Consider the following 10,036-nt stretch of genomic DNA (forward strand, 5'->3'; position numbering starts at 1 on the left):
CCGGTTCTGTTACAAACAGAATATTGACAGTAACCAGTAATGCTAACCGGTTCGCTGATCTCATAAAATTCCGTGAGATGGTTTATAGAACCGGTTGAATCCCACCACTGAGTACAAGGCTCGGCGGTGTGGCGCATCGTGCTAAGCGTTAGGAATACGCTCGCCACCGCATCTCTGATTACGCTTTGTGGGATCGCAGATTCGAATCTTATGCGGGGATGATTATGTGCGAGAGGATTGCTGGACTCCTCGCCGCCGTAGGGTGGTTCACGTAACCGCTGGTCGGTACGGCTTCCTCCACCATCAAGTCCATGCTTCCGAAAACAAATAACTGGCTAACTAATCCCATACCTGACCTGGTAACCGGACGAGAGGCCGTGGTTCGCCATATGATTAAGCCGTCTTATCGGCTTCTCCCTCCCCCGGGATAAATATGTAAATCCCATCCTATTCCGAGAATGTCGCGATTTTTCGATGTATATAAACGAGTGCGGTACCAAATAACCATAACAGTCGAACATGATCCAATAGTGTTTATGCTTTGCAAATGATGCCGGCCTTCAACACATTTTTGCGAGGGTAAGTATTTATTCAAACTCGGCGCCCGGCGGTGTGGCGCACCGTGCCAAGCGTTAGGAATACGCTTGCCACCGCGTATTTGATTACCCTTTGTGGGGAGATAATTAAGTGCGAGAGGATTGCGACTCCTCGCCGCCGTACGGTGGTATATGTAAGCGCTGGTGAGTTATGGTTTCCTCCACCATCCAAGTCCATGCATTTGAAAACAAAATACCTGGCTAACCATCTCCCATACCCGACATAAACTGGTGACGGGACGATAGGCCGTGGTTTTCCATATAACTAACCAGTCTTTTTTCTCCCCCGGGATAAACACGTCCTATCCAAACGTAAATTCGTCGCAGTCTTTTTCATTCAGGAAAAGAGATAATTACGGATCAATCTTTTAACACAGTGATGTTGCACCCAGCTGTGGCTACCTGATGTGATGTTTGCGAAAACAAGGTGGTGCAGATTGTACATCGCAGACAAGCCGAGATACCGACCCTGTTATTGATGAAAAGACTTCGGTTTGCGTATGATGGGTAAACAAACCTTCCTTCCTTGTCAAATGACTCAAAATGACATGCATAAATTTTTTTGTTCTCAAAATTATCAGAAAACAAATATAAAATCCGACAAGATCGACATATATAACTAATTACACAGAAATATAAATTTTGTTAAAAAAAACAATAAAACCTGCAGAAATAGTTTTGCTCTTAAAATTATCTTCAGTATAATATGCACACAAATAAAATAAAATTGCCATATTGAAATTTTTCAAATCACTAGTAAAAAAAAACTGAAGGCATAGATTGGATAAGATAATAATAATATGTATATACAAGATGTATCACTTTTACAGTAACATATCTCTGGCATTTTGTTTGCTGCTCAGTCCTAAGAGTCCGTGTAATTACTAAATCCATACATGAGTTGTACAAATTTCTTCAACTATGTTGTATTCTGAGGCATGATCAAATGATGCTTTCTTTTATTTTTAAAAATTTTTTAATCACTTTCGACCTATTTTTGAATCAGGTGTGCGATTTTGTAATTGAATTACAATCTAATGATGTAAAAAAACATTCCGATCTTGTAAATTACCAACAACTTGAACAGTTAATTCAGTCTAGTTCACTTTCTTCTCTGCTCCATAACTTGATGAAGAACTCGACACAGCACCTTGAGCCATGATTTTTTTGAAGATAAATGATACTGAAAAGAAGGTCATACAATTTCAAAAAACGAATAAGTTGCCGGCATTTGGGAAGTTTATGAAATTCAGGATTTCCAACAAAATTTTCATGGGCTACATCATTACAAATTTATATGGAGTCAGCAATAACACGAAAAATAACATGAAAGTTGTGGAGAATTGAACACTTAAAGGTGGAGAAAGACGCAAACAATTATGTCTAATGAAACTAGACTGGATTTTTTGACAGGCTTTAACATGACTTTGTCAGGTTTGCCTTATAATTTAAAATATACCACACATCATAGACCTGCAGCCAGCATTCTATGAGACAAGAGTTCAAACTAGTTAACAAGAGGCTGTATGACTCATGAGGAAAGTTACCAAGCAAGCCACCTTTTTTTTCAGAACATGACATAGGCTTGCACGTAATTGACAAAAATCAATTCCGTAATTACAGCAAAATCAATTACGTAATGACCCCGTAATTGCGATATTTTTTCACGCATTTAAACCTATCGTAACAACCAATTGAATCCACTTCTTTTCCGAATGGGACATTGAAGTTGGGTTTTCATATTCTTGGCAGTACTACACGCCGGCGGCAGATGTTAAAGACAGATATCAAGGAGTGAATTTAAATTAATTTTATTCTGATTTTTATCTTTTGTGTTAGCTTTGGTTTTCCTTTATCACCTTCGCAAATTAACCGTCCCATTTTTATGCGATCAATTTTATTTTATCATTACCGACACTGGTATACGGATATTTATGGAAACGATAGTTTTTTAAAACCACCTTAGTACTGAATAAAAATTACGGGTTTCTAATTTATTAACCAACACGAGCGTATTCTCTCGTTTGATTATACTTGCGATTTCCTCGCGACGAAGACTTGTTTTTGCAGCGTCTTCTGCATTATCCGACATTACTGCCTTGTTAGCATTTTATAATGATAATTATTGATGTCGACTTATTGACGATATTCCGATTACCATGCTTCATTCTACATTTAATCATTTCGCGGACTGAATGTTTATAACATTATTTGCGATAAATTTAGATCAAATATTATTTATTACTATAATATTATTATTATATATTATATTATTATTATTATAAATACCGAACTTATATGATATGCCTTCTCCGAAAATACAAAGTTATATCGCAAAACAATGCATTTTGTGACATTTATTTTACACTCACGACATTTATTTGCTAACTCAAGTCGGCGATCCTATCGGCCAAGATTGACACAAGTTTGGTCGAGTGCCGGTGGTATTCAAGTCGACGATAAATCAAAATAAGTTGCCGCATTTGGTAAGACAGTTAATCATATATGGCCGAAATACTGAGAGGAATTGTGAAAAACATCATGAGCAAGGCCAAGTCCGGACTGATATATAACAATAAAACCTTCAACAGAACATCAATTTTTTGTAATAGAAAATGGATCTCGCACAGAATAAACACACTGGCTCATATTTGATTATATATGATAGCAGTTGAAATTTTAGCGGTCCGCGAGGAATTCGTCGTTTTGTTGTTTCTCTGCCGTCTCAATCGCTTTACCGATGCCGAGAAGACGAAGTTGCGTTGGTTCATTACGCAATCTCTCTTTTGTCGTCATATTGCTATTTGATAAGCGCGACATTGATTATCACGGCGAGGTATTGGCGCGAGTGATCATTCGCTCTTTTTGTTTATTTGGTTCCAATTCGTCGCGAAAGCTCTTCGTTAAATTTCACAAGATCGTCGTGATGAAAGGTTATGGATATTTTCCTGTTTATACCCCAAGTCTGAAATAAAACAGTATGATATTCCATGTTCATATATCAAGTGTTGATATTAACAATAAAGAATGGTTAAGCATTGCTAATCCACACTTTGTGGGGAATTTCCCACTATTCCCCGCGTGACTATAAAATAGAATAAAATAGAAACGGAACATATATACCATAAGTAACGGAAAACTGGAACAAGTAAATAAAAAATAAAAGTAAAATGGATACAAATGTTTGATAGATTGATCTCCTGCGTTCATTAGTCATTTCACCCGAAGAAGTTGAAACCGGGCGTGTTAGCGTCCATCGGTCTTAACACAATTCTTCCCCCTATCTACGGTTATTATGTACATTGGCCATGGTCAAGCTAGATGAGATGCGAGAGAAGTTAAAACCAGGTGTGTTGGCGTCAAACGGCCCTACTCAAGTTCTTCCCCCTTAACTACGTTAATAATTTACATTGGCCATGCCAGATAATTTGATAATAGGTTAGTAAATGGCAACGCGTCATGCCTTCCTTCACCTACGTAACAAGAGAGAGAAAAGAGAAATAAACGGCTGCGAATACCGGAACTCTAACTTCTTCTACTTGTGGAGCTTTCATTTTGCGCAATCGACGAAATTGACTGCTTTGAAGAAAGCTCTTTTCAATGCAATAATTACGACTTTACGTAATTCGTAACTTCCCTTCCGTAACTCCAAATAATTACGTAATTCCGTAATGTAAATTACGTGCAAAACATGTCCTACAATTCTAAAATCGAATAAGTGGAATAACAGAAGAGCTGGATGTTTTGACATAAGTTAAGGTGGCATCGGTAACACAAATGCAGAAGATTCAAAACCAGAAATTGGCACCGAAAGAGAAGAACCAATCAGTCAAACACCTCCATCTCAAAGTACTACATGAATCAAATGAAACATATTCCATTCTCATTTTTTCATTTATTTGCTCCTACAACACATAATGCAATCAATTTTGATAGGGAAATTGAGATAGCAGGGTGGATGGCGTTTTGACACGCTAATTCTGAGTTAACTCTCCACACATTTTATTTCACAACATCACTTACCTATTAATAGCACTACACCTATGGCTGCAACTTGAAATAAAGCACCATTAATAAGAAGTGTCCAAATGTAATAGAAAAGTGGAGAGAGAACAAGGACCATCCATGATATAGCAATCCATAAGCATTCAGCCCTTCTTGGACAGTCACAAGCGGTAAACCTAAACAAAAATGCAATTCTGTTAAGATCAATTAATGTAAAAATTCAAACAGATGACCATTTTCAACTAAGGGCACTCATGAAAATTTCATCAAAAACCCACTCAAGCACCAGGCAACAAGATTGCAATTTGCTTAAAATAGGAGCAGTTTTCAGTATATACTTTTCTTCATGATTGAATCTACTGGTACAATTTGTTATTATTTTCGTTGTACACATTCAGATTTCTCTACTCACTCCGGAATAAATCATTTTACGTTGAATGACTGAACTAACAAACATTGCATTTGAAGGAATTACAAAACTGTGCATACTGTAGCATTTATCAATCTGAATAAGATAAAAAGTTAATACCCTTGCAATCTGTTTCCTTCCCCTCCATCAGTAATGGGAAATCCATTGAATTTTGTACAGTGATCAAAGTCACAGTCCTAAAAATAGATAAATGGGTCATATATACTAAAATAAGCTCATTGCCATACCCAGAAATTTGTTGAGGGGGGAATTAATAATTGAAAATAACAAGAACTGGAATTTGAAAAGATTTTGGGAACTCAATGCCATAATAAAGTCATGGCAACAATTACCAGTTGCTGGTTCTGCATCAGAATTAATTGTCAAAATTCATAGAAGAGTAACATTGGGAAACATCACAAGTTAAAATGCCCAAATGATTTTGAATAATCGTTCCTGATTTAATGCTGCTGTTCTTTTACTTTTTGTGCCTCCCAGTGCATGTTCATTGGGCTCGCTACATTTTAAACCTCTTCTAATTCCAAGATATTTTTTTTTATTTAATCTTTTTTCGGAGCTAAAATAATCTAGGTCTACATCAAACCTTTTTATAGTACATCTCATGCAAATAAGCTGCACATCCTTCGTCATCATCAGGTACTTCTTCAAGGGGAACACGTCTGTTATAGAAAACCTAATTAACAACAGTTTGAGGTGTGAGGTACTGTGTGAGATATTAGTATGAAGTGTGTTTTATTTATTTCAGCAAAAGACATTTGTTTTAATCTAATTAGCAGAGAAGCCTTCTGTGACTACTACCAAGAATTTAATTAATGAAGTAATGTCGAGATGCTTTCCACAGCATCACTGGTTCAAATCCGTTATGAGATATATAATATTGATAATTGCTCCAACCTCCAATATTGGTTCATGTGAAAGGCAGAAGACTAAGAGGCAGGTTTGCTGTATATTTAAAAAAAGATACTAATTCACAACAATGTTAAACTTTAGTTTAAAACTATCAAACCTTACATGACCAAGAAGTCAATATCAAAAGATTTCCCATGAAGCAAGTCAATAAGCGTTGGTGTTTTATTGTCTTTCACGTATATTGTAGAGTCATACACACATGATGCTATAAATACAAAAGATTTTTATTGATTAGTAAATTGAACAGCTATAATTATATGGACTGATAACTCAGACTACAAGAACCCCTTTTCACTATCAACCTTTCATATAAACTTATATACCAGTGGATGTAGACAAATATGTTAGGCAAAAAACGTTAAATAACCATTTTGGAATCTATGCATTTATTTAATACTATCTAATTATTCTACTCTAATTAGTCTTATATCAAACTCTTTATGAATAACATCACTCTTGCTATGCTCACTGAAATTCATTCAGTGCAAATTTATGAAATTATTAACAGCATTAGGAATTATTTATTTTATTGTTACAAGTTACCACTTTATCAGAACTGTCAACATTGTTTGACACAAAGATGGACTTTGAACCAAAACTGCACGGTAATCAATTTAGTTTATGATGGATTATGTTTTATAGCATAGGTACATTACATGATGGCTTCATCTGTGTCATAAATCATATCATATTTCTGAACATTGTTTTCATAATGCAGTTTAGGCTGGTGCTTTATGGCAATGGTTATTACCACTCTGAAAGTCTATACAAAATATAATTGCAGTAGGAGAACAGATATGCACATAATGAGAATTGTAAAATTTGACCTCAATAAAGCTGTGAAAAACAGTAGTCTGTTAATAAGGGAAATGTTCTACTGTTGCATTACACATCAGGATTTTAATCTATCCAGATATTCCAATAATAGATGTTCCAATAATAGACTTTGTTCAGAAGAAAAATGCATTTTATGATAAACAAATCGTGTCAATGACTTTCAATAGCACAATGGTTCACTATGAATCACTATGAAAAGGTGCTATGATAAGAATGATTCAATGTATTTGACAAAAACATTGAGAACAAAGATTTTCATTCAATAGTTTAATAGCTTTTCGCAGGCCAATTCCTTCAGCCAAAATCTAAACACAGGAATGAGTATGAATGACAGAATCACAGAAAGTGTTAATATTTCAGGACCTAAATAGGATAGGATAGGATTGGATAGGATTTACATATTTATCCCGGGGGAGAGGAAAGCCGATAAGACGGCTTATCCATATGGCGAACCACGGCCTCTCGTCCGGTTACCATTCCAAGTCGGGTATGGGATTAGTTTTTACTGTATTGTTTGTTTTTCGGAAGCATGGACTTGGTGGTGGAGGAAGCCGTAACCGACCAGCGGTTACGTGAACCACCCAACGACGGCGAGGAGTCCAGCAATCCTCTCGCACATAACCATCCCTGCATGGGATTCAAACCTGCGAACCCACGCAGAGTAATTAGAGGTGCGGTGGCGAGCGTATTCCTAACGCTTAGCCCGTTGAGCCACACCGCCCGCTATTGCATGCATATTGAACTGATGAAACAAAGTCGGAACCCTCCTTGATGAATTGGAATTTACAACATATTATTGCGCTGCTCCAACAGAATCACTCCATGTGTGACCTTCACTGTTCATTTATGGATAGATTTTGGGAAGAGTTCAAATTATATTGAACATTGAGACCTTGGGATTCTCATTTCAAGTTATGCTTAATCAAACTGTAAAGAATAGTTAAGCCAGTCAATTTCAGCCAGGTACAACGTTAGAAACAATTTTCACCTACCACTGCTTCTCAATCCCTGCGTCATCATTCTGAAACCCCTTGTTCTTGGTAACAAATGGTGTTTCAATGGTTTCAAGCCTTTCTTTTCTGCAATTTCCATACTTAATTTATATTTCTTTTCTGTATAACGCGTTCCTTCACAGAATATCAACATCTGAAAGAGAGACAAATAGAAAATGTTCACACTGAATCATAGAAATATAAAGCGTGAATACACAGAGATTTACTTGGAGTTACTATCCAAATTTAGTTAAATTTTATCCATAAAACATATAGTATAAATTTATTAATAAAACTTTTAAATTTTATGTATCAAAATTACTTTTTTCTCAACAATAACCAATGAAAATGTAATTCAAAAATGGTGTTATGTTTACAGAGTAAAACAGTTTGAGATATTACAGAAAATGAAGTGCCAAAAGTGATAGTCGGCCATTACTGCACGTGAGTAAAGTCATCGATGCATATATGAGTAATATAGGTGTCATAGTCATAATCGAACCATTCACACAACCTTCCATAATACGGAGGTCAAAAATTGTATTCTTTGCAACAACAGGTGTCATTCATCTTCGTTGTAGTTTAAATAATATAATTTGCTTGAATTGAAATTATAAAAATGGTAATGCTGTTAGATTTTTACACATCCTAGCATTCTGGAATTTTTTCTCAAGCAAGAGTGCCGTCATGAAATCACAAATAATTTATATACCCAGTAATAGTGTTTGAACTCCTTAAGTGTTTCCATGGCCGTCAATATAGTCTTCGTATCATTTTCCAAATTTCTTTTCACAAAAATATATTCACAAAATCTCCAAGACCATCCAAGAAGTGGAACGTATGATAGAGCTTTCTTTGCCATGCATTTAGCATTCTATACATTCATAATAAATTGAAATAAAATTATTTGAGGCAATTATCAATCAGGGTGTCAAACTATAAAGTGTGAAACTGTGAACTGTGAAAAATGACAAAATACTTAATCATTTAATTATCTTACCCCTAATATCTTGACTCTGTCTCCAACTACCCATCCTACGACCCAGTCCATATCATATTTATGATTCAATACAACAATTCCACTCTCTTTGTTCACTTTTCGAAAATCATCAGGCTTCATATACAAGGTAACTTTAACACCGGCCCACCATTCAGACAAAAATGGAATCACTTCGAAAAAATAAAATGATTTATTTTATAAAATAATTAATGTTGTTTAGCATAGTTTTAAACCAACAATAATCACTCTACTATAACTTATATAATGTGCTTGAAATTATGATTTTATAAGTATAAAAAACGAGAAAAGTATGCTCACATGCCCAATGTAAATAAGCCAATCTTATATTCAATGTCCGATATAAATCCTTATTCCCAATCCACCATACTATCATTGTCATTGCTTGAAGAATGTTAACAATTAGTCCGCTTACAACGAATACAAAAGCAAGAAGTACATGAACCAACGAATTGGATTTGATAGAAGCAATGAATCCAGGCGACTCATTGTTTGGTCCCACCTTCATTTTGCTCAACACTAGATCTTGCACTACTACTCTCTAACAAAACAATAATGAGACAAAGAACAACACAAAATTTCAATTCGTTTATAAAATTATCAACAGTGGCTGGAGATGGGTGTCCAAACTGTACTAATGACTAATGATATATCATAAACGTATTCCTGCATTCTGACTAAATATTTTTAAATGCATACGAAATGTCCGAAGTTTAACAAATTTGGTTATATTTTCAAAAAAAATACGCAGAAATCAATATAAATTAATTGAAATTTAATTTAAAAGTTAGTTGAAATAAACATTGTTTTATATTTTTTCCAGTCAGAAGTTAAAAGAATCATTTCATTGTCTGACCATCAGATGTCAATTGCTTAAAACAGTAAAATGACAAATCCCATATATATTATGTCCAAATATTCTGCATTATTCCTAAAATTGAAGACTTGTTATAAAAATATCTTCAATTTCTAGTGTGTTTGAATATTCAGTTCACATATTTGGATTTTCCTGTGGTGAAATATAGAATTTTTACTAGACCTATGTCTAAACTTCAACGAACTGACACAAAACCATTTATTTATATCCAGTATTGGAGAGACTCGAGTAATTTCAGCAAACAGACTTTACTTCAGTACTTGTCTATCTACCAGAGGCTTGACTCGAGATTCAAAAAAAAATTTGGGGTGAAAAACAATCTGACAATTCACCATGTACCCGATACTGTATCTAAAATATTTATTTTTGGTC

The 10,036-nt window shown here is 35.1% G+C and overlaps 1 protein-coding gene across 2 annotated transcripts; it reads right to left on the reverse strand.

Moving 5' to 3' along the window:
• Window positions 1-1,140: 1,140 nt before the first annotated feature.
• LOC120336309 (1-acyl-sn-glycerol-3-phosphate acyltransferase delta-like) lies at window positions 1,141-9,344 on the reverse strand. 2 transcript variants are annotated; one of them, XM_039403977.2, is made up of 9 exons: window positions 9,088-9,344; window positions 8,770-8,939; window positions 8,482-8,643; window positions 7,770-7,923; window positions 6,043-6,145; window positions 5,615-5,704; window positions 5,131-5,207; window positions 4,620-4,777; window positions 1,141-1,779 (listed from the first exon to the last, which is right to left on the reverse strand). In XM_039403977.2, exons 1-8 carry the CDS (start codon window positions 9,293-9,295, stop codon window positions 4,638-4,640), a joined length of 1,104 nt encoding a protein of 367 aa, XP_039259911.2. In that variant the 5' UTR covers window positions 9,296-9,344; the 3' UTR covers window positions 1,141-1,779; window positions 4,620-4,637. The 2 variants fall into 2 exon arrangements, with proteins under 2 accessions (XP_039259911.2, XP_039259904.2); XM_039403970.2 differs by having other exon boundaries at window positions 5,615-5,690; window positions 9,088-9,343.
• Window positions 9,345-10,036: the final 692 nt, after the last annotated feature.

The sequence above is a fragment of the Styela clava genome, chromosome 5 (assembly GCF_964204865.1).
Source record: "Styela clava chromosome 5, kaStyClav1.hap1.2, whole genome shotgun sequence".
NCBI classification, from domain to species: domain Eukaryota; kingdom Metazoa; phylum Chordata; class Ascidiacea; order Stolidobranchia; family Styelidae; genus Styela; species Styela clava.

What these genes read in the sequence shown, in the direction of transcription:
- LOC120336309 (XM_039403970.2), bottom strand. Translation starts at nt 9,295, where the DNA reads ATGAAGGTGGGACCAAACAATGAGTCGCCTGGATTCATTGCTTCTATC. An exon ending in AGTTCAAACACTATTACTGG is followed by an intron (nt 7,924 to 8,481) that starts GTATATAAATTA and finishes TCTCTCTTTCAG; the next exon opens with ATGTTGATATTCTGTGAAGG. An exon ending in GATATTGACTTCTTGGTCAT is followed by an intron (nt 5,691 to 6,042) that starts GTAAGGTTTGAT and finishes TTTCTATAACAG; the next exon opens with ACGTGTTCCCCTTGAAGAAG.